The following is a 24371-nucleotide window of genomic DNA, read 5'->3' on the forward strand; positions in this document are numbered from 1 at the left end:
AGATATTGCATGGATAATAAATTGTATGGAGCCTCAAGTGTCAGCAAGTCCCAGCCAGAAGGCAACTCAATCACGTAGGAATGAGCTGGAGAGACTGTGACTGATGAAAGTTGCAAACAAAAATGCTCAGGTAGCTTTAAGAATATTATCAGCAAAGGGTTTAGCTGTAGAGGGGAAGGAAGGGTAAGACAGTGAGGAGGAACAAAGAGAACAGAATGCTTTGTTCTCCTAAAAAGAGGTAGGGGAGGAGGGCTTGCCCACCTGCTGGCTCCTACAGGTGCCTCTCTGACCCAACTCTTAATATTCCAACCTCCTGAAGCCTCTTCTTCCTCTTTCAAACCTGGGCCATGAACTTCTACCTCCAGGGAGCCTTGTTTACTTACTCCTACACCAGAACTCTTCCCTTTGAAGTCCTAGATAACTTGCTTTGTTCTCTGCTCTTTGGAATTGAGCCTTGTTCTTCTAGGGGTTCATTTGTGTAACTCTAACCTCTCCAGTGGTACCCACCCCTCCTGTCCTTGCACTTTCCCTCCTTTTCTTCCTCCCACGAATAGTGAATGATGAGTAGTGTTTGCCAGGCACTGTTATAGACACTGGTGATGCCCTCTTTACCAAACTGGGTGCTGGCCCTCGTAATGCTTATAATCTAAAGGAGGGTGGGGGAATGACATTAGCACAATAATCGCTTTAATCACTTTAATAAATGGGTAATTTTGACTCTGGACATGTTCTGAAGAGAGGACAGATATAGCTAAGCAGAGGATAACAGGAGCAGATGACCTAGTCCAGAGAATCAGGGAAGGCTTCCCAAGCAAGTGACGTTCAAAATGCGGGCCTTAACATTGGAGGAAACCTAATGTAGTTGGACCCCAGATAGATGGAAGAAAAGGAGACATGAGATGATACGAAGGACGGCCTGTGATAGATTCTGGTGTCTGCTCTAGGTCTAAGGGGAGAAGCGCTGCAGGGACATGTCCGCTTCCAGTAAGAATCGTCAGGCCATGATCCCAGTCACCATGTGCCATGCTGGCTGCTGTGTGGGGCATAGGGTTGTGGGGGGCTGGGGCAGAGTGGGTGCAGGGAGACCATTGGGAGGTGGTAGCAGTCCCAGGTGAGAGCACCTAGCAGCTTTCATAGGGAAAGTGATCATAGAAAATGGAGAGAAGATTCTAGAGGAACTTTAGGAGACAAAGCTGGCCACGGCTCTCATTTCTTTTTGAACACATAGTGGGGCTCCCTGAAGCAATGAAGACAAAGATTTGTCCTGGAGTGTGGGTGGAAATGACAGAGCTGACAACATGCTTCACTGCAGAAAATCCTTGCCCTGGCTTGCTGATCTTCTGGACTGCCCTCTCCACTGAGGACTTTAGAGCAGGAAGGCATTGTGCATGCTGCAGTGACCCGGAGGAGGTCCCAACTGCCCTGGGTCACTACTGCTAATAGTAATAAGTACCATATATCAGTGGCGGGAGGGGGGGGGGCGGCAGTGCTGTGTAGACCTTAGAAACACGTGGCAGTTATTTAAATTCTTCCAACACAAGTTATTGAAATTTTCTTTGCCTCCATTACCTGCTCTATAAATTAAGATAATACCATTTCTGAATTTAGAGGGTGGTGGTAAGGGTTAGATGAAATAATCCACATTTAGCACAGTGACTGATACCTAGTAAGTGTTCAGTAAATATTAGTTATTATGATTATTGAAATAATGGTAACCTCCCTCTCACTAAAAGAAACAAGATGAAGACGAAATGTTTAATCGTTCCAAAAAATGTAAACAGCTTTATGCAGAGTCATGCAGCCTTAAGCAACTTACTCAAAACTGTGGCTTATAAGTGAGGAGGTGGTCTTTGACCCAGATGTGCATGACACCAGAAACTATGTTTTTGACGTGCAAGGAAAGCAAGGAAAAAGCAAGGGAAGGGGACGATCTTTAAGAAAGATGCATGTTCCTAGAGATGTTTCTGTGGCTAGATCAGACTGCAGGCTCACAGGAAGAGCCCGTGCGGAGTGGAGACCCATGACCAGACACTGACTAGCACAGTGGCCTTGACTGTTTATCCTGCCCTACATACATGGAATGGCTCCCACATGCTTGTGAGCAGCACAGGCTTAATCTCGAAGGTGCAGAGACATTAAAACAGGGAAACCTTTGCAATTCTCCTGAGAGTCTTTCTGAAGATGGAGGTGCTACCCATACGGCCAAGCTTCTCACGTGCCTTTCTCATGAAATACTCAGCATCGCCTGAGGTAGGTAGGATCGGGGTCCTCACTTTACAAAGAGCAAACAGAGGCTTAAAGAGGCTCAATACCTTGCCCGAGAGCCACATCCAGAAGCTGACAGAGCCGGAATTTGAACCCAGTGCTAGCTGGCTCTACTGGACTCACCAGTTGGTGATGCTTGTTTCCATCTATGCCGCCCCCTCCATCCTGCGCTTACTGGAAGGACCCAGGGCCCTCCATTTCTCTCTGTCCCCTGGAAAGGATCCGTTCGCACTCATGTGCAACCAGGCACGTTGCCCAGCTGGTGACCACCTCTGTGACATGATTCGTTTGTAAAGCGGCCCAGTGATGTGTCGGAGTTGGCTTGCTATGGCCCGTGAGGGCTGACGGTTAAATTTTGAGGAATTTTGGGAGCCAGTAGACAATACAACGGCAGTTTGAAATGGGCCATAACGGGAGTATTGACATGAGAAATCTGCCAACACTATGGATGGGGGCTCCCTGATACTCTCCTCTGCCACGGCCAGCACAGCAGTTTTAAACCTCTACCCACACACCACGGGGCCCCGATCTCATTGTCTTCTGCTAAAGAATGCCAGGCATCACGGACCACTCTGCAAAGAAATTGGCAGGCACGGGGAGCTGTCTGCAAGCACACCAGCCAGTGAGCCATGACCTGCCAACTCTAGGCTTCCTTCTGGCCCCCTGCATCAGGGCGAAGGCCCTTCCCGCCTCCACTGAGGACACCTGCACATTTCACTACCCGGACCCAAATCCATGTTAAAGTAAGAGGCTCCATCAGTACGAACGTGGATATTTAAGGATGGATATCTAAGGTTAGAAAATGGGTATTTAGAGTTGGAAAAAGACTTACTGCATTTGCAGAATTACAGACCTTTTTTTTCCTGAGCAGGTAGGATTATTTTAAAACTGCAAGGAACATAATTTTACAGATAAGAAGAGTGAAAAAGAAGTGGTGACCTCGAGAGGGCCGATAGTTGGCTCAGCATCCTGCATTTCATCGTGCATACATATCTCTCTCCACAGACTTGCGTTTAGTCACCGAGTAGAAAGAATCCAGGCCCCCGATGTTAGCCTGACTTTGAAGAATACTTTAATGTTTTCCTTCATTTGAAAGTGAATGTGTTATGTCACCCTGCTTGCTCCTTCAGAGACATAATGACGATACACATAATGGCTAATTTTTACTAAGTAGCTGGGCTTATATTAAATACTTCATATATTAAGTTGAACTCTATGAAATTGCTAATCTCTCGCCTTTTTTGATCTACTGAGTAGTAATTTCAAGTAGTTCAGTCTAAATGCATTCTATCTGTTAATCTTTACCATATTTTCACGAAGTGAATACTATTACCACACCTACTTCACAGATGGTAGGACTAAGGCTTTAATCTTTTTAAAATCGTTTCTTCCCACAAGTGTTATGCTATTGTTTTGTATAGGTGATACGTGGTGCACACTTGTGTGCAAATCAATGGCCCTAAACAATGGAACATACATAGAGCATGAATAGTAATAGCTCACACACCTGACTTTCTCAATGACCTTGGAAAAATATCTAATGGATTTTTATAATATTTGAAGAAATGCTTTTATCAATGTTGTATATGAATATAAACCATAGGCATTAGAAAACAAAAAAATTGATGTTTGTACATGACATATCTGTTATATCCCATATGGAAATGTTAAGAACTACAGCTTGTGGTTCCCCAGAATTAAGTGTTCTGGAATTCTTTTTATAATAACTAAAAAATAAGTGAAGGGCACCTGGGTGGCTCAGTCTAGTTAAGTGTCTGCCTTTGACTCAGGTCATGATCCCAGGGTCCTGGGGTTGAGCCCATATAGGGCTCCCTGCTCAGTGGGGAGTCTCCCTCTGCCCCTCCCCCTGCTTGTGCACTCTCTCTCTCTCTCTCTCAAATAAATAAAATCTTAAAAATATAAATGAATAAGGCAGTGATTTTACACCATTGCCTATATGCAAATTATAGCCAACAAAATTCAGAATTAAGACCACTTGGTTGCGTGATTGTTTGCATATAATATTGTACTGAATTCACCACCAAACAGCCCACAAACAGCAACGCTGCTCAAAAATAATCAGCACTAACCAAAGCTGACAATGCCTGGAAAACAAATGTCAGGAAAACAAATTGGAGAAAGCTGAAAAATGGGCTCTGGAAAAAATAATTAAAAGAAATGACTGCTCTTTCAGTATGAAACAAGAAGTTCCAATATCACAGTAAGAGAGAAAATTGACCGATGCCATGTGGTTTTTCAGTTGTGTATGATGAATCCTCCGAGCTGACTGCTAACCCAATGTTAACTTAGTCAATAAATATGTACTGGGTATCTAGCAAGGGGGCCCTGCCGGTAAGTAATTCCATATGCCTTCTGATTGATTATTGACCGTTACCAATGCAAGTCTGCTGAAGGTGAGCGTGCCTGAGCCTCTAAAGCAGCAGCAGTCTGATTTCAACTATGGCATCCAGAGGCTCCATACCCAGCCTGGCCTCCTTTGAGGCTCCACTTCATTGCACACGTCCAAGCCTGGCTCTCAAAAGATTCCAAATTCATGCTTATGCCTATGAAGGCAGATCCCAGCAAGGAATGGGGATGCCTTTGTCTCTAAGTCTCCACCAAGCCCCTAATGTTATTTCCCCTGCAGGAAAATATCAGTGAAAACGCTGCCTTCCCTCCCTAATGATGGGAAAAAAATAATGCAATGATAGAGTCAAAAGTCACACACACGCTTTGAGAACTGGCTGAGAAGGGCTCAACAGGTGCTAGAATGTTTAAAGAACAAAGGACTGTTATAGGTAGTATGTTCAGATCTTTCATGTTGGAAAGAAAGAATCTGGTGCAAAAAGATACAGGCATTTATTTGCTCAGGCTCAGTCACCTAGAGAGGAGTAGAGTTTGGTCTAATAACAGTATTATTATCAGTGATAACAGAGCAACATGAGCAATCGTAACAATATCACTAATGTGGAATATAAGAATATCTCTAGGCATATAAAGATGCTAAGTAGCTATAATCTTCTGGCTAAGAACCACTGCTCTATATTGCATAACATCGTGACAGTCCCTGTCTCCTGAAGTTTTCCAAGGGATAAAAAAATTTACCATTGGACCTTGTAAATTTTAAATAATTAAATGCCCAGGGAATATTATTCCAAGATAGTAAGTGAGTAATGACCATTGGGACAAATAGAATTAAAGTAACAAAAACATTACACTGAACTTACCACTTAACTATTGCAAGTATCAGTTTCCTCAACTATAAATTAAGGAAGCTGAGCGAGATCATCCCTTAGGTCCCATTAAATGCTAATATTTTATTAATCTATGTCCCATAAAATCTAGTATACTTCAGATGAAATTCAAATTCTATCCAATCATAACATTTGTCACATAAAATATTATAATCTTATAATTAAACTTAAACTTGCAGGAAAAAACCACCAATGAATATTAAACTTATTCTTTTGCAGATTTTAGAACCAAAGTCACCTTAATATAACTCCTCCACCTCTGGACTTTTTTCTACCTTCTCTTCTGATGACTCTTACTGTACTTTTTAGGCTGTTATTTAGCAAGCATGTCTGTGGACCTTTTGGCTTGATTTTATTCCATGTATATCTTCATAATTCAGCCCACTCTAAATTAAAAAAAAATACTGTTTAAAAAAAGACAAGACAAAGTGCTCACATACCCCATGACGGTTCTCAAAGTATGCCAGGCTGGTTTTGGTTAAAACGAAGAAACGGACTTTAAAGTTTGAGGGAGAAGTTCTTCTCTTCTGTTGTGATTTCTTGATGAGCTGTTCTTCCAGGAGGATAAAGTTGTTCATGATCCAAGTCTTGGGAAGGGAGGCACCGTGGGCATCACCCCGTGGCACCTCCAGTGGAAACGGCTCGAGGAACGCACGAGGAACGCGCTGGGGAGGCGGTTGATTTTCCGAGAGCTGTGAAAGGCCCCTTGCCTCCAGTGTTATCTTTTCATCAGTGTTCAGTCAACACTGTGGAGCTTCTCCTCTGATGTCAAAGGCTATAACCACATCCTTTCAAAATTCACAAAATTTAAAGGCATATGTAAAAACTATACACACCCTTTGCTGTATGGTTTGGAAATGATATTTGAAGAATCTTAGACTCAAAGTGGTAGGAAGCATTAGAGTTTAATCTTTACAGTCCTTGGTTTAGCCTGGCTGACGGTTAAGGCATTCTTGCATGCGGGGTGGGATGACAGGCTGTGGAGCCAATGGGTATAGGTTGTGTGTTAGCTTCCTTCTGCTGCTGTAACAAATGATCACAAATTCAGTGGTTCACAATTTATTATCTTATAATTCTGTAGTTCAGAAGTCCAAAATGAGTCTCATCAGGCTAAAATCCAGGTTTCAGCAGGCCTGTGATCCTTTCTGGAGGGTCTTTAGGGTAGAATCTGTTTCCTTGCCCCTTCAGCTTGTAGGACCACCCGAATTCCCTGGCTCGTGGTTCCCTTCCTCCATCTTCAAAGCCAACAATGACTGGTCAAGTTCTCTTACCTTATATAACCATAAGCAATTCTATCTCCCTCTTCCAAATTTAAGGACCCTGGTGCTTACCCTGGGCCTGCCAAGATAATCTAAAATAATCATCCTCTTTTAAGATTAGTTTATGCAACCTTAATTCCATCTTCTACCTTAATTCCTCTTTGCCATGTAACCTAACACATTCACAGGTTCCAGAAATTGGGCACCAACATCTTTAGGGGATCCGTTACTCTCTCTACCACAGTTTGAATTCTGGCTCCACCATCTAACTAGCTGGGAGACTCTAGGCAAATTCTCAAGAGCTCTGAGTCTCAGGTTTTTCATCTGTGAAAGGGGATGAGTGTCCCTATACAAGGCACCACAGGGCTGCTCTCTGGTTTCCTTGCCAGTCTCATTTCACAGCTTGCTCACCCATTCTCACCCCAGCCCTCATGCATACCCCTGACATCTCTTCGAACATCTGCTCGTTTTGCCTTAAAACAGCTTCTCTGCCCTGCTTTGCCTGTTTTAACTCTAAATTATACTGCAAGTCTTAGCCTACATGTCACTTCCTCTGGGAAGCCTTCCTGGTGTCCTTGAGTCAAAATTGCCAATTATACGCAGATGAGCCCTTACAGCTTTCTCTTTATACTCATTATGACAGGTGTCATTGTACATTTTGGAGGGTGATTTTTGCATTAGTGTTTCTCTTCCCTACTATTCTAGAAACTCCATGATGGTAAAGACTATGTGTGGTTTTGCTCACTGTTACATATTCAGCAAGAATCACAATGCCTGGTACGTATAAAGGGATGTTAAAAAAAAAAAATGTGTTGAATGAATACTCACCAAACTGGGTTAGACAGTTAAAAAAGACAATGACCATAAAACACTTCAGAGAAATATATTGAAGTTTATTGTTTTGTGAAGTTTAAATGAAATCCCATAGGAGTTACAAATAGATGATTACTTTCTTATCCTAAAACTTAGGGGAAGAGCAGAAAATCAGTATGAATTGCATAAAAAACAAGGTGCATTTGGGCTTTGAGACAAAGAAACTTGTATGCCATTTTTGTTACGTATGAAGTTACTTCTCTTTGAGGAAGCTACTTACTCTCTCTGATCCCAAGTCTCCTTTTGTAGCATCCTTTTGAGGCCTGAATTCCATAAACTCTGAATAGTGGGTGCTAGTCACATGTCTTGCCTTAGAAATAGTATATGGTTGAAGTACAATATGTGAGTCTTACTTCTGGCATGAAGGAAATAACCAAGAAATCTCAGTGGAAGCAGAGATGGCATATACTGGACAGGGATAAATAATGAAATATTAAATGAAAATTATTCCATCATTATTGCTGGATAGGAATGCAATTATCTAAAATTTTCCATTTTGAATGTAAATTACCAGACTACAGCTTAATTTTGTTTCACATATTGGATGCCCTACATAGTCAAGACACTCAGGAGTGTGGAGAAGGGGGATAATTTACATGATTCCCTTTCCCACATTCTGAGGTTTTAAGATGTGTGTGGAAATACCCTGCCCAAAAGACGTAGTGTTTGTTTGTTTGTTTGTTTGTTTCTCTCTCTCTCTCTCTCTAAATCTGGGCTTGAGGCAAGGAATGCTGTTTTCTCTAAACAGTTACTCTCCCTACTTCTTTCTGGGTAACTGACTTCCTAAAGGTGATCTGGGCCTAGGGCTTCCAGAATAAAGGCTACATTTTTCAGTCACAAGACTATTTTTTAGCCAACGGTATAGTAGATGTGATGAGCCCAATTTCCAGGGGATGTCCTTAGTGGCAGTCATCCTACTCTTTTCCTTCCTTCCTACAGACAAGAATGTGGATATGATGGTTGGAGCTGGAGCAGCTCTTTTATATCATGAGGTGAAAATTGCATGTTGAGGACAACAGAGGGTAAGGTAAAAGAGCTGTAGGTCATAATGAGCTTGGATCCTCTATGCCAGCATGGAATCACCCTTTTCTTTTTTAACATAAAGAGAAATAGAACTACATTTTCTAAGCCTCTGTTATTTTGAAGTTCTGTCACTAACACCAAACCTAGTGTTAACTAATACAGTACTATATTTTAAAATAGACTGTAAATTCCTTTGAAAAGGGTAGATTTACACCTATTTGGTTCAGGTTGAAAGATTACAGACTTCACAAAATGTTCTCATCTGGGAAAGCAAAATATCATCAGTAACTATTGTAATAGGTGCCTTTCATTTGCCGTCTTCATGAAGTGCGATCATAAGTAACTTTATTCTCTTTCTCATAATACCTTCAAGCCATTCACTGGGATTTGTCTTTGTCCTCACCTAAATGTAACCCTAAGAGGCCTAATATTTTCTTATAGCTTTCAGAAAACATTCATAAAAATACATAATCCCTTTGTTCTGTTATTTTTTTGTTTTAAGATTTTATTTATTTGAGAAAGTGAAAGAGTGTGTTCAAGCAGGGGGAGGGGCAGAGGGAGAGAGAGAATCCCAAACAGACATGCTGAGTACCCAGTGCAGAGCCTGATGCAGAGCTCCACCCCAGGTCACCCCAAGATCACGACCTGAGCCTAAACCAAGGGCTGGATGCTCGACCTCCTGAGCCACCCCGGTGTCCCCCTTTGTTTTGGTTTTAGAAAGTACAATTCACTGGAACTAAATTCAAGAAGCTCCCACTTGTCAAAGATAGAACAATTTGGGCATCAAAAAGAATGATAACCATGAAGAATAGAAGAACAGCCAAATGTTAAAATCATGAGTTTATAAGATGCTTAAAAAAAAAAAAAATCTCGGGGCGCTTGGGTGGCTCAGTGGGTTAGAGCCTCTGCTTCAGCTCAGGTCATGATCCCAGGGTCCTGGGATCGAGCCCCACATCGGGCTCTCTGCTCAGCAGGGAGCCTGCTTCCCTTCCTCTCTCTGCCTGCCTCTCTGCCTACTTGTGATCTCTGTCTGTCAAATAAATAAATAAAAATCTTTAAAAAAAAATCTCAACCTATTGATCACTTTTGGAGGATGCTGGAGAACCAAGGTATTGTTCTGAAAACCAGAAAACAAAGGGAAAGAATAAAACATGTCTTCTGCCTTTCTTGAAGAACCATATCTCAGTTTAGTATTCAAATATTTAATAAGGGAAGGTCTTTCTTTAGAGAAGAATATCAACTAATTCATGAAGAGGAAGTGATAGAATACTGTCATAGTGCAATCTCAATGACACAATGGATTTAGTCAACAATCATCAGTGGTTGCTAAAATCATTATGTGAAAAGGCAGCAGGAAAATATATAGTTTATACATTAGCTTGATAACACTGTAATGTACTCATAAATCTTAACACCACAGAGAGACAACTAGACATATTATGTTTCCCGATGCAATGCAATAGGAAGTACACAAAACCACCTACGCAGAAGTCTTACTCAAAAAAAAAAAAAAAAAAATCAGACCCAAATCTCAACCCCCTAGTTCTAAATCCAAGCTTGCAGGAAATATAGGAGATAAAGGAACATGACAAATGACACAGACAGATGCAACTGGATGAGTCCAGAATACACAAAACACTGAAGACAAGTGACCCTGTGTCTCCAACAAGTAAGTCAGAGAAAGAACTTGTAGATTAAAAGACTTTAAGAGGCATATCAAGCATGTGATGGTTTGTTTGGATTTAGGTTCAAACAAACCAATTGTATAAAGTCAATTGTATAAAGTCATTTCCTTGTTGTACAAAACAACAAGGAAATCTGAAATCGCAATTTGATGATTAATTATTAATTTTTAAGGTGTGATAATGGCCCTGTTATGTTAGAAGTATCCTTATCTTGCACAGAAATATGTTGAAATAATTATTTGTAAAATAATAAGATGTTCAAGATTAGCTTTTTTACAACTCGGGGAAGGAGGAGAAATATGTAGGGGAAGAGATGAAAAATGTTTTGTCCATGAGTTGAGTTGACAATTACTGAAACTGGGTGATGGGTAGGTGGGGGTTCTTTACTCTATTCTCCTTATGTTGCTGTATGTTTGAAAATTTCCATCATGAAAAGTTAAAAAAGAGAAAGCAAGACCAGTCCAGATCAGCATAATAATAAAAAATCCAAACATGTATTCAATTTAATGCTTTTCCTCAACCTAAGCATGAATCTTCTTCTGACTTAGAAGCATGGTGACTTTGCCACCATGTCCTAGCTCCTCCTCTTTCCCTTCCCATTAGCCTGGCTTCGGACCCATCTGTTTGGGCTCAGACTGTGGGGGAGAAGGGAACAAGGCACAGCATTCAATGAGACTACCATTGTAATCTGGGGTCCTGGCCCTCTGCATGTGGTGGATACGCAATTGTTGTTTTTTCTTCCATAGTAAAATTTGGTCATGTGTTTTGTTGTTGTCATTATTTTCAGAGGGCTCTGACAGCAGTTCTCTTAATGTGGGAGATGCCACTTGGATTGGGCAATGAGCCCAGCCCTCAGCTCTTGGACATCTACTGCTGCAGCTTCAACGTACCTCCTGCTCCTTCTAGCTCTGCTGGGATCCCTTTCCCCATCTTGGTTGTCCTCTTGGGTGAATTTTCCTTGAAAATGAACTGCATGCCATTTATTCCTTCCACGACTCTACTGCAAGACTCAGGCATCCTTGCCCTGCAATTGATGGGTGCACCATTTGCCCGAAGTACAGCCCTTCTCCCTCTTGAGACCAAATAAGCAGATCTTCCACAAACTTTCACCAATACATTTTCTCCAAGTGGGACTTAGACACCAGTCCTTAGGTCTCCTAAACTCTGTGAGACAAGTGTAGAGTTCAGTGAGTAGTCCCTTCAGGCCCCTGTCACTCGGCTTCTCATGGATGCAAGCACCCACTTTCCTTCCCCCATGTGGGGCTGTGAGAGGAAATTTGTAGTGCACCAACGTCTCTTTCTCTTGACTTTTCAAGCCCTTGTTTTCTAAGGACGGGAGGTAGGCAAACGCTATTACTGGCAGAATCTGTTTTGCTTCTTATTATGTCACAGATGATACAGTATTCTATTTTAGGACAGGAAGATTCTTGATTCTTTTAATTATAGTATTATAGGCCTTTGTGGCCTCAACTGAAACTGAGTTAGAAAACCTCACTGAACCCCTAACAAAGAAGAAAACAATTCAGTCTGGCACTGCTGGATCCCGACATCAGAAATGTTCATTTTCATTTCTCAGATCTGTGTTGACTTCATGCGAGGCCCACTTTCCTTCATGGCCACACAATGGATGCCAGGAGTTATCGGCTGACTTATTAGCACTGGAACTGGTTCTTTTCCCTAACAGTTCCAGCAAACACTTCAGAACTATGGGTCATCCTCCTGGCTTGGGTGGCATGATCACAGGCACCTGCAGCATCACAGCCAAGGCAGTAGAATGTTCTGTTGCCTATTTCTAGGTCTGTACTCTCTCCTGGATTTGGGGGTGGTGTAAGGTCAGCCCTACCCAACCATGCATACCAAGAGCATGGGGGCAAGCAAGGAACGCCAGCGTGTTGCCACCAGAGAAAGGTGGGATGGTTGTCAGCTCACCAATAAATGATCTGCCTTTATACTAACCTAAGGTCCATCTTTGTTGCTTTATCATTTGAGGTCCCACAGTTCTAGTCCTCTTCCCTGGTCTAAGGAATAACCATTCAGATAAGGGAAGATGCTTCTTATGTAACCACAGAGATTTCCTGTGTCCAGGCCAGAGATCTTTTAATGGTCCTCTTAGGATGTGGCCTCAAAGCTCTTTATATTTTCCCTGTGGTTCTCATCTGAACTTGATCAGGTTTATTTATATCTGTTTAAAAATGATACCTAGAATATTCTGGTAATTACATAGCCTCTTCTGAAAAGTGTTTTTAAAACCTCACAAGCCTTTATTCCTTCTAGAACTATTAATCCTACAGGGGGAAAGAAAAAAAAAAAAAAGCATGAGCACATTGCCGTATATGCACAAAGTGTTCCCTGCAGTGTCGTTTGTAACAAGAATGGTCTATATGTGCCTCACTGAGAAACTTATTGAATAATCTATGGTGCGCCCATTTGACAGGACACTCTGAGACCATGAAAATGAGTAAAGTTAATCTATAACATATCACTCTAAAAAGGTACTAGATATATTTAAGATAAAGGTGCAGACCAGTATGTATGGCATAATTCTGTTTTTACCTGAAAAGCTTTTGTGTTTATATTAATGTGTGTGTGTGTGTGTGTGTATGGATGTATACCCACAGGGCAATGTCAGGGAATTTATATACCAGTCATTCCAGTAAATGGAATTAAAAGGGTAGAAAGATGTTTCACTTTTCAATTTATATAAATAAAAAATGACATTATAGGAGAATTCCTTTCTACTTTCCAATTTAAGATAAGATAAAACTATGCCCTTTGTCAGAAATCTTTGGTTTAATTAGCAGAAGACAGAGATAACAGATGGCCAGAAAGCTTAGAGCTAATTTTCTGAAATAGATATATATTTCTGGTTCTAACAGTAAAATACATCCTTGCTGGAAAAGGCAAACCAGCAAATAGACAAAATTCTTCTAGTGTCACCCCTCAGAGATAATCAATGTTAACATTGATTGTACATTCATCCAGGGCTTTTTAGGGTTAAATTAAATATTTAATTGTAATAATTATCTTATCCTAGCTCTTGAATCAGCTACCTGCATGCAGTGTCTAATCTTCATCTTTATTGTTATTGTTAACGGCTTTAGTATTTGTGTGTATATTTAATGGTAAGCTTCCTTAGTGTCACATCAAAGAAAGAAATATATAACCCAAGGGAGGCCATCTTCTGGCTTATCAACATAGCAAGATTGGAGGCTGAGAGGGAAATAGCCTCGAAACAAAACGAGGGCAGAATTTTTGGCTCAGCGGGGGACTACACGTGGCTGTGCAGGACAAAAGAATGAAGGAAGCAAAAAGAAGGTGGAAAGGGAAGAGAGGGTGACATGAGCTGAATCATAATGTTGAGAAATAAAATGATTTAGATCACCTTTCTGGCTTCTTTTATACCTACCAGCTCATTTTCTTTTTAAACCCAAGGCAGAAGCAAACTGATTTGCATCCTACCCCTCAGGGGAAGAGTCAAGGTGACTGCAGTCTTTTTCGGAGGGCCAGAGGTAGACAAAGCAGATTGGCTTCCTGAAGCCCTAGGTGTCTAAAGCTAACCGCAGCTCATCCCACGCCACCGTGCTTAGCAGCACTGCCATCAAAGTACTGGGGATTGTATTTTAGGCCAGGGGATTTACCCCACAGATACATACTGTGTGCTGTATGGAAATCTCCCCACCCTCACATCCTGCCCTAGCTCACAATGCCCTCTCAGGTGGCATATTCATTAAAAATGCTATATATAGCGTCTGCCTGCCTTGGCTTTCAAAATAACAGATGGGGAACAAAAGTTATTGACTGAAACCTCTTCCCATGATATATATGTAGACTTCAACCACCTATAGTCCTGCATGTCTACATATACACAGTATATCATATATTGTGTCTTTACTTCTTATGTCTCTTTAATCTTAGGCCAATTAAAATATATATGGAAAATTATGCTTAGAATTGTGGCTTTGGCAGTTCTTTTTTTTTTTTTTTTTTAAGATTTTATTTATTTATTTGAGAGAGAGAGAGAGAGACAGAGCACAAGCGGTGGATTGGTGGGGCTGGAGAGAGAAGCAGACTTCCTGTTGAGCTGGGAGCCGAGATCAGGCTCCTTCCTAGGACCTGGAGACATGACCTGAGTCCAAGGCAGATGCCCAATCATCCAAGCCACCCAGGCGCCCTGGCAGTTTTTCATACAAAATAATTACTGTTGGTTTTAATATTGGGATGGGTGTTACTAGGCTCACCATTCATTCAACTCATTCAACACAATTACCCTAGTATATATTTAATTGCCCTCCTGTTTTGTTCCCTGTTTCTACCCTGTGTTCTCCTCCCAGATCGTGAGCTTTCTGAAATTAAGGTCATGGCACACACATACTTCACTATCTTCCTTGTTAAGAAGAATTACCCATGGGGTGCCTGTGTGGCTCAGCCGGTTAAGCATCTGTCTTCTGCTCAGGTCTTGATCCCCGGGGACATGGGATGAAGTCCCACGTTGTCAGGCTCCCTGCTTGGCAGGGAGTTTGCTTCTCCTTCTCCCTCTGCCCTTCCCCTCAGCTTGTGCTCTCTCTCTCCCTCTCTTGCTCTCTCTTAAATAAATAAAATCTTTAAAAAATAAGAATAAAAATAAAAAATAAATAAAAATTACCCAAAACTTGTAAATAAAACATTTGAAAGGCAGGCAACATGTACTTTCAGTGCCATAGTAAAGCATTCCTTAACATGCCAGCCCAAGGATTATTTAATTGTCTAAGAGAAGGAAGTAAAACCATGGAATTGTATCAATAAGACTGAAGTATTGCTATCTATTATTTTTAGCAGCTTTTTTGAGATACATTTCACATACCATAAAATCCATCCATTGAAACTGTATAGTTCAGTGGTTTTTAGTGTACTCAGACTTTGTAGCTATCATAATGTAATTTGAGAACATTTTTGGTCCCTAAGAATGCTATCAACGATTGATTTAAGTCTCAGAGTCTATGAAGTTCTGTAATGACGTACAGATTTTTGTTTAGAAGAAATGCAAATGATTTCTGCCTTATAAAGAAAAGATAACCCCAAAGGTTAAAATTTTATTGTCTTGTAGAGATTTAACCAGTTCAGTAACTAATCTGGCAACGTCCACCTGACATTCTTTTTCCAATGCCAATGGTTATTCCTCCGATTCTCTTTGGAACCAGCTTTCCCATCCTGCTGGTTCCCTCATTGGTAGATTAATTAAATCTTTGAGGTGTTTTTCTATATTTGTATGAAAGTCATGTTTAATAATTTTTGAGACTTACGTTTGATAACCTGAATGCTCTTAGCACAATAATGGGCAATGGAATGGTCAATTGGTAAATATATCCTGACTTATGGATCTCTATTTTTTCGATAGGAGATGTATCAGAACTTTAAAGGTTGGGAAGAGAGAATAAATTTTTGAAAGGTCTTAAAGAGAAATCAGAAAACAAATTTTGAATGATATTTTTGTTTTGGTTCTCAAATTCTGAAATTTTGTGCTACAGAGAGTTACCTTTGAATGAACTATTTGTTTCTTTTCTATATGAAGGTCTGAATCAATGAATGGTCTAAGAATAGAGCTTTACTGACATAACATTTTTATAGCTCTGTAAATCTTAGAATATTATCTATTTTGTAAAAGTAGTATATGCAACAAATCAAAATCTGAAAGGTATAAAAGAGAGTGCCCTGGAGAGCTAGGTCTCCTTCCCACTATTTCCCTCAGCCAACAAGTTGCCCCAAGGTTGTTCCTGTTACCAGTTTCTTGTCTCTTTGCACACATATGTACACACACACAAACATCATGTTAAGATTTTTGATTCAAAAACATATGGCATACCAAATATGCCATTTTGCAACTTGCTTTTTTTCATCTACTAACATCTATTGAAAATTGTTTGACACCAGCATACATAATAGTTGCCTCAATTAAAACATGTCTAGCTGATCATTTTTTACTTCTTGCACTGCTACCACACTCGTCTTAGCCATCATCATCATCATTTCTTGCAGGAGCCACCCAGTCTCCACTTCTGTCCCCCTGCACCTCTACAATCTCTCTTCAACATGATGGCAAGAATGATCCTCTGTCTACATCATCATCACCCCTTTGGAGCAAAGCCAAAGACCTCACAGTTCTATAAGGCCTGTCCAACACCATCTGCTCCCCCACTGTCACCACAGTTGCTTCTTGGTCTCATCTCCAACCACTTTCTTTCATTCCATTCTTGTCACCATCACCATGGCCCCCTCGGTGTTCCACTAACATACCAGCGAAGCTCCTACCTCAGAGTCTCGGCTCTTGCCATTCCCTCTGATTGAGAGGCTACACCCTCAGATGTCTGTACAGCTTCCTCCTTGACCTTTTTTAGGCCTTTGCTCAAATATTCGTTCTCACTGAGCTTTTCTTGACCACCACCTCCTGCTCCCCCTTCCCTAAGCATGCTCCCATCCAGTGTTCCTACACTATCTTTCTTCACAGCACTTATCATCAGTGGGCATGCCAACTATTTTACTCACATATTATCTATATACAAGCACTGTGAAAGCTAGGGTGTTTGTCTGCTTTGTCCACTGCTGTACTCTTAGCACCTAGAACAGGGCCTGGAACAAAGTAGGCACTTACTAATATTCATTAAGTGGAGGTATCTATGCTGCACAGTACTCATATATGTGTGTTCTATTTATGTGACTGAGTCTGGTGTAGTTTAACCACTGCCACAAGTGGGGACTTCCATGTGCTTTTGATCTCTTGTGACTTTGAAGAAGTTGTTTAACTTCTTTTGGACTTGATTTTCTCCTTTATAAAACACGGATAAGGGGCACCTGGGTGGCTCAGTGGGTTAAAACCTCTGCCTTCGGCTCAGGTCATGATCCCAGGGTCCTGGGATCGAGCCCCGCATCAGGCTCTCTGCTCAGCAGGGAGCCTGCTTCCTTCTCTCTCTCTCTGCCTGCCTCTCTGCCTACTTGTGATCTCTGTCTGTCAAATAAACAAATAAAATCTTTAAAAAAAAAAACCACGGATAGTAGTTGTACATATAATTCATAAATCTGTTGTGAGGATTAAATTTTTAAAGGAATGTGAAGTGGCTAGTAACATGGCTGGCTTGTAAGTTCTTAAAAATGATTGTGTTTTCTCTCATTATCAGTCATTCATCAGAAATAAACTCATGAGACTACATGATTGACTATAATATAGAAAAATCCAACTTCTTTTTTTTTTAAATCCAACTTCTTATTTTTAAACCTGAGAGTGTTAACTTTTAGTGATTGTCTCCTTATTATAGAATATAAGCCACTTTATTTATTTATTTATTTTGAGAAGTCACTTAACACCTTTAGGAAAAAAATGTTTAGCTCTTCAGAAGTAAAAACCTTTATCTTTGCAATTCCATTTTCTAGCTGGTCCCCAAATTCATACTTGCTCAATCAATTTTGTGGAATACACAAATAGAAGAATTAATCTCGGTGGCCAAAAGGAAGTTCCTATTTATTGGAAAGCGACAATGTATCAGGTACTGTGGTAGGCACCAGGGATATAAAAAAGAACATTTTTTTATATCCTGGGTGGCTCAGTTGGTTGGGAGTCCAACTCTTGATCTCAGCTCAGGTCTTGATCTTAGGGTTGTGAGTTCAGGCCCCATACTGGGCTCCCGCTGGGCAAGGAGCCTACTTAAAATAAATAAGTCAAGTTTTAAAAAAGAACATTTTGTTGTTGAGATTTATTTCAAGACCTCCACCTGGTAATTTTTTTGGGTTTTTGTTTTTTTTTTTACTGTTTTATTTATTTATTTATTTATTTTTATTAACATATACTGTATTATCAGCCCCAGGGGTACAGGTCTGTGAATTGCCAGGTTTACACACTTCACAGCACTCACCATTGCACATACTCACCACCTGGTAATTGTTGAGCTGGAGGGGGGCACATTTTATTTTAGAAGTAATCTTCTAACTGGGGGAGGGGGTATTCGGATTCATCACCTGTGTAAAGTAAAAAAACAACAAACAAACAAACAAACAAAATAAAAAACAATGCCAGAAAGATGTCTTTGCCATAATTTCTCTGAAGAGCTTTTCAAAGAAGCGAAACATCAGTGGTTTATCAGGTAGACATCAAGAGTGAAGGAGCAGGCGTTACCAGTGCGGGAAATCCTATGGTGATTCAAGACCTGTATGAATTCCTGTGGTTCCCAGTAAGTCCCCACGCATATTGCTAACTGCAAACGATTCCATATTTGGTGCAGAATGAGAGTCTAATGGTGAGCCATGCACTTTGAGGCAGAGAAAAGTCCTGATCTGAGTCACAAGACCTGGGATGGAATCCAGCTCTGCGTTCTGACGCTGACCAAGATAATCCTGAGCCTTAGTTCATCATCATAAAATTACGGTTTTAAGATTTCACCCCCTTCATACTAGAAAATGGGTGAGAGAAGCCTCCCTACCCTGGAAACCACTGTACAAATGGAGCTCTGGTTCTGACAGCTAGCAGAAGCCCCTTGGGGCTATTTACTCGGCAACTCTTTCTGAGAGCCTTTGAGCACGTGTTCTATGCCAGGGCAAGGAGAAGGGCAGTCCCAACAGGATCCCCGCCCTTAGCAAGCCCACAGTCCACTTCCAGGATTGGATCCCTAGGACATAATGTAGCAGATGCAAAAATACACTTGCAGGAAGATGATCATTATAGGGATCTCTATAACAACGACAAAACTGGAAGCAACCCAGATATTTACAAAAGCAAATGGTTTCATACATTATGCATCCTAACATCTTGATTGAAAGAATATGCAGCCTCCCTATACCTCCACCCTGTGGGAGTCAGACTTTTCCCCCAGGGAGAGGTGGCGGTTAGCTTGGGGAGAGACTGGTGACCCTGCCCCCAGGGGGTGGCTGCCTGGAGCCTGGGACAAAGGGGTGTGTGATGGGGACAGGTCACAAAGGACTGTGGAGGATAAATGAGGTGGTGAGAGGAGATTTAGGCAGAGCCCTGCAGGGAGATGGGCAGCTGCCTTCACTCCCTCTCTCTCTCAAGGACTCTATTTGTGGCTGGTGGAGCTGTCTCAAATGAAGAGAACAATGAGCAGCGAATGTTTGTTACCTTACTACACGGCCCACAGCTACCGTTCAATGGGCGTGTTCAATACCTCCATGGGAGACCTGCAACGACAGCTGTACAAAGGAGGAGAATATGACATTTTCAAATATGCTCCTATGTTTGAAAGTGACTTTATCCAGATCAGCAAAAAAGGAGAGGTGATTGACGTGCACAACCGTGTCCGGATGGTGACCGTGGGCATCGCGTCCACCAGCCCCATCCTCCCACTACCTGATGTCATGCTGCTGGCTCGACCAACAAAAATCTGTGAAGAGCATGCCAGACACGCCCACACCACCAAGGGGAGAGGTCGCAAGCCCACGAAGACCCTAGAGCTCACCAGACTGCTTCCCCTCAAGTTTGTCAAGATCTCCATTCACGATCGGGAGAAACAGCAGCTGCGCCTGAAACTTGCCACTGGCCGCACTTTCTACCTGCAGCTGTGTCCCTCTTCAGATGCACGAGAAGACCTCTTTTGCTACTGGGAAAAACTTGTCTATCTCCTGAGACCACCAGTGGATAGCTGCAGCAGTACCCCGACCCTGCACACGGCAGAAGCAGTTCCCCTGGAGGATGACAAGGGCCTAATGGTAAGCATCAACAGAGACTCAAGAGAATGGGGCAGGGTGCTTTGGGAGCACAGCTCAAAGTTGGTCATACAGAAGCTCAGGTGCTCTCTGAGGCTCACCTGGAAAATGCACTCCACTTGAGTAGGCTCAGGGCCAAATGAGCCCCCACTAGGGGATTTAATATCCCGGGGAGTTTCAGAGTGCTTTTCCCACTTGTTCCACAAGGCTGAATTTCAGAGAGACGTCACAGACCAGCTGTTCTGGTCTCATACCCAGGGTTGTAACCCCTTCCCTCCAAATGGGCATCCTGCTGGCCCAGTCTCTTCTCCAATGCTTACCCCAACCCAGTTAATCTCAGCAGCTGTGGAACATTGTTAGCAATTAGGAGGCCTTTCCTTCATTCTGTATCCCTGTGACTACCGTGTGCTGATTAAAATCAGGACCACCCACGCGTGTGTGCACACGCACGATTTTCGCAGCCACCCAAATGCAAATTGTGTGGATCCCTTGGCCCAGCATTCCTACTTCTAGGAATCTGTTCTGCAGAGATGCAAATGCATGTATAAAAGACAAGTATATGAGGATGGGGAGTTGTATCAGTGCTTTCCCTGGTGCTGGGATTGTTAAGGAAAAAGCAAGTGACCATTTGACAGCGGTGCTGTAGATGGGATCTTGCCTCCAGTGGGAGCATAGATTCAATCATTCCGAAGGTCCTGCCACTTAGAAGCCCTTGAGTAGCTCAGCTCCAGCTCCACGCTGAGAAAGGAGCAGATAGTTCTAGGCTCAGTTTATCATCTCCCTCTTACCTGTTTCTTTTCCCCTTGGCACAGACCGCAGAGCTCCATAGAGAAGGGGATCGGGATGAGTTCAGGCTTCACAAGCCTCCTCGCGAGGTGTCCAGAGCCACCTCCTCGGGGTACGCTGGGGGAGAAGGAATCCATCACGCGCACAGCCGAATGCCGGGCTCCCCTGCAGTGGCGAGGGCTGCCGGGAGCGCCGAAGGGGCAGCCGCCGGGGCAGCCGGGAGCATGGCGGGGGCGGCCACGAGCGCTACCTCCGGCTTGGCCATGGCTGGGGCAAAAACAAGCTCTTCGTCAGGTGCGCTGAGCTTAGCAGCCACCAAGACTTCGAGCACAGGCCAGGTAAGCACGGCCCTGTCTGGAGCCACCAGCAGAGGTCCGGGAGAAAGTGGATCCAACAAGGCCATTGCAGGGGCTCTCAGTATATCCTCAGAGAGTACGAACGTGGCGTTGGGGGCTGCAAGCACATCCTCGGTGAGTGCCTCGGCCCCAACGACGGGGCCTGCCAGCCTCTCCCCAGGGAGCAGCATGAACGTGGTGTTTGCAGGCGCAGTGACGACGGGCGCACCTGCTGCAGAGAAAGCCACCGCCTGCTCAGCAGTAGGACCCCTCGTCTCCACCTTGCAGAGTGAAGGCTACATGAGTGAGAGGGATGGAAGCCAGAAGGTCTCCCTGCCCCGTGCTGAAACCCGGAAGGGAAAAAAAGAAAGAAGAGAAAAGAAGGACAGGACTTCCGGGAGGAAAAGTTCCCGTCACCACAGGACCGGGGAAAGTCACCACAGGACAGGAGGGGACAAGTCCACCCGGAGATCACCCTCCCACCGGTCCTTATCTGGCGACGACAAAAGAGAGGACAAAAAGGAAAAAGGGAGGAGCCACGGAAGAAGCAGAGGACACAGCTCTCACAAGGGTGGCGGCCACAGCGCGGGGGCAAAGGAGTCAAGGACAGCTCACAAACTGGGGAAGATCAAATCCATAACCAGTTCGGGCGCCGTGAGTAAGAAATCCAGTAAAATCGGCTCTTTCTTCAGGAACTTGAAAGTCATTCCTGGCTCAAAAACAGTGATGACGTCACGCGATAGAGGGCTAGACTTCGTGGCTAAGACAGTAGAGAAGCGCAACATAGAGGCCAAGTTAGAGAAGGCCCCGGGCAGCAAAGATCTGGAGATCTCTGGTACCGTGACATCTGAGACAATGGAGACCATAGTCATTGAAGCTAAATCCGTTTAAATAGGAGCCCGGGCAGGAAGCTTGCAGTGGAGATCCAGCCTCAGGGAAGTATCCCTAGAGAGTCCATTTCAGCTTTCTCTAATAAAGGAAATCATGCAACTCCAAAAGAAATGTTCTCTCGTTTGAATGTCTATATCCCCTAGCCTGGTAGTGACCTCACAGTGGCTCCTGTGATGTGACCCAGGCTGCAGCCTGAGACCCCAGCCTCCAGTCAAACAGAACCTCACCTTCCACCCATGACCGGCAGATCCAGTATGAGTACCACGCTGCGCGTCAGCTCCTCTCTGCCTTTGTTTTCCCCAAGACCATGTCTACAAGTCACAGACTATAGCCTGGAAAGCACCACCAGTAGCATGTTCCCATGTTCTTTCTCTTCCCCAAAGGTCCCTGAAACATGGACTTTCAGTCCAGTCCACAGACTAAAGACAGGACTCATGCCTCCTTGGAATAATCAGGAGGTAAAGGGGGTATAGCCATATTTGTAGACGATCAGAATGAGGAGTTTATCATCTAGATCAGGAACTGGCAGCCGGAGAGCCAACTCTTGCCAACTGCCTGGTTTTGTAAACAGTCTTATGGCAACATAGCCACAGGCATTCATCTATATATTGTCTATGGCTACTCTCTCATTAAAGTGGCAGATTTGAATAGTTACAATAGAGACCTTTAGACCTGCAAAGTCTAGAGTATTTACTATCCAGCACTTTACAGAAAAGGTTTGCCTACTCCGGATCCAATATTAACGGCTCTTCCTCCCAGCTATATACTTTGGAGAAACTCTCACATGTGCTTACCAGGAGACAACTAGGAGAATGCTTACAGTAAAACAATTTGTAATAGCAAAACTCTGGAAACAGCACAAATGTTTAACAAACAGGAGGATTGATAAATTGTGGTATATGACTACAGTGCATGTTAGATAACAGTGAAAAGGAATAGTAGCTCTTCATGTTAGCTTGGATGAATCTCACGTAATATTGAATAACAGAAGGAATAGAAAAACACATAGGATATATTCCATTTATAGAACACTTCAAAAACAAGGTCAAACAACATGTTTTGGGGTACATAGTTACTAAAAGTATGGAGAAAAACAAGAAAACAGTAATACAACATTCAGTATAGTGGATATCTATAGTGTGGAAAGCCAGGAGGGATGATTTGGAAGGTACAAAGAACTTCAACAGAGTGGGGATTGTTCCATGAAGGAAAGGACTGTATCCATGCTAATTTTAAGGAATCTTCGTTTTAAATTTTCACATCCCTGAAATGAGGATGGTTTTTAAATTGTTGTCAGGCTGGTGGTAGTCACCGCTTAGAAATACCTTGACAAATTTCACTTACATTTTCCTATTAATGTATGCATGAGAGAGGTAGATGTCGAAAGATCTATGTTTGAAAGATATCTTCCAGTCAGTATAAAATAAAAATCTAAGTGATAGGGACACCTGGATGGCTGTCATTCAGCATCTACCTTTGGCTCAGGTCATGATCCCAGGGTCCTGGGATCAAGTCTCACATCAGGCTCCCTGCTCAGCAGGAAGCCTGCTTCTCCCTCTGCCTGCTCTGCCTGCTGCTCCCTCTGCTTGTGCTCTATCTCTGACAAATAAATAAATAAAATCTTTTAAAAAAATCTAAGTGGCATAAATCCTCAGAATTCAGGAACATAGAAAAGGTATAGATACATTGTTAAAAAATAATAGAATTGAAAGTGCTGTGTACAAACGAACTGTGTAAATTACATATGCTTGTGGAAAATAATTCCAAAAATAAAAAGTCATACTACATTCAGAATGAGATGATAAATTTTATAAATTTAAAAAATGCCTATTGTAAAAAAGAAATAGGGTGCCTGGGTGGCTCAGCCTGTTAAGCATCTCCCTTCAATTCAGGTCATGATCCCAGGGTCCTGAGTCCCTTGTCAGGCTCCCTGCTCAGTGGGGAGTCTGCATCTCCCTCTGCCTCCACCTCTGTCTCCCACTCCCCCTGCTTGTGCTCTTTCTCTCTCTCTCTATCAAATAAATTTAAAAAATTTAAAAAAAAAGAAATAATATTGTCTTTTCAATTTAAAAAATGTTGTAAATAAGTTTTACAAGTCTATGAAAATCGTTGAACTGTTAACAGATGATAAAGGTTGGTTTTGAGAGAAATGATTCTGAGAACCGGTGTGTTTGTATAAGCCTGGAGGTCATCCTCCCAGCCTTGCAATTCTTTGCTCATTCTCTCTGACAATAGTGTCTGCTAGGATGGAAGTTGGGTTTCCAGTAAAACCTGGGGACTTCCTCTGTATAGCACATTTGTGTGGCAGAGGTGGGGGAG

General features: G+C 42.6%; 2 protein-coding genes across 2 annotated transcripts in view; one reads left to right on the forward strand and one right to left on the reverse strand.

Moving 5' to 3' along the window:
• Positions 1-6247, reverse strand: part of ITK (IL2 inducible T cell kinase) — a 66073-nt gene extending 59826 nt beyond the window's left edge. The window contains exon 1 of the mRNA XM_080803731.1: positions 5960-6247. Within this exon, the coding sequence (XP_080659857.1) occupies positions 5960-6097 (138 nt within the window). The 5' untranslated portion in view covers positions 6098-6247. The remainder of the gene's footprint in view (positions 1-5959) is intronic.
• Positions 6248-19422: 13175 nt separating this feature from the next.
• On the forward strand, positions 19423-22052 carry GARIN3 (golgi associated RAB2 interactor family member 3; the record flags this gene model as incomplete). Its single annotated transcript, XM_080803810.1, has 2 exons — positions 19423-20043; positions 20853-22052. The coding sequence occupies 2 exons, from the start codon at positions 19423-19425 to the stop codon at positions 22050-22052; spliced, it is 1821 nt and encodes a 606-aa protein (XP_080659936.1).
• Positions 22053-24371: the final 2319 nt, after the last annotated feature.

Source organism: Martes martes, assembly GCF_963455335.1.
Source record: "Martes martes genome assembly, chromosome: 5".
In the NCBI taxonomy this organism is placed as follows: domain Eukaryota; kingdom Metazoa; phylum Chordata; class Mammalia; order Carnivora; family Mustelidae; genus Martes; species Martes martes.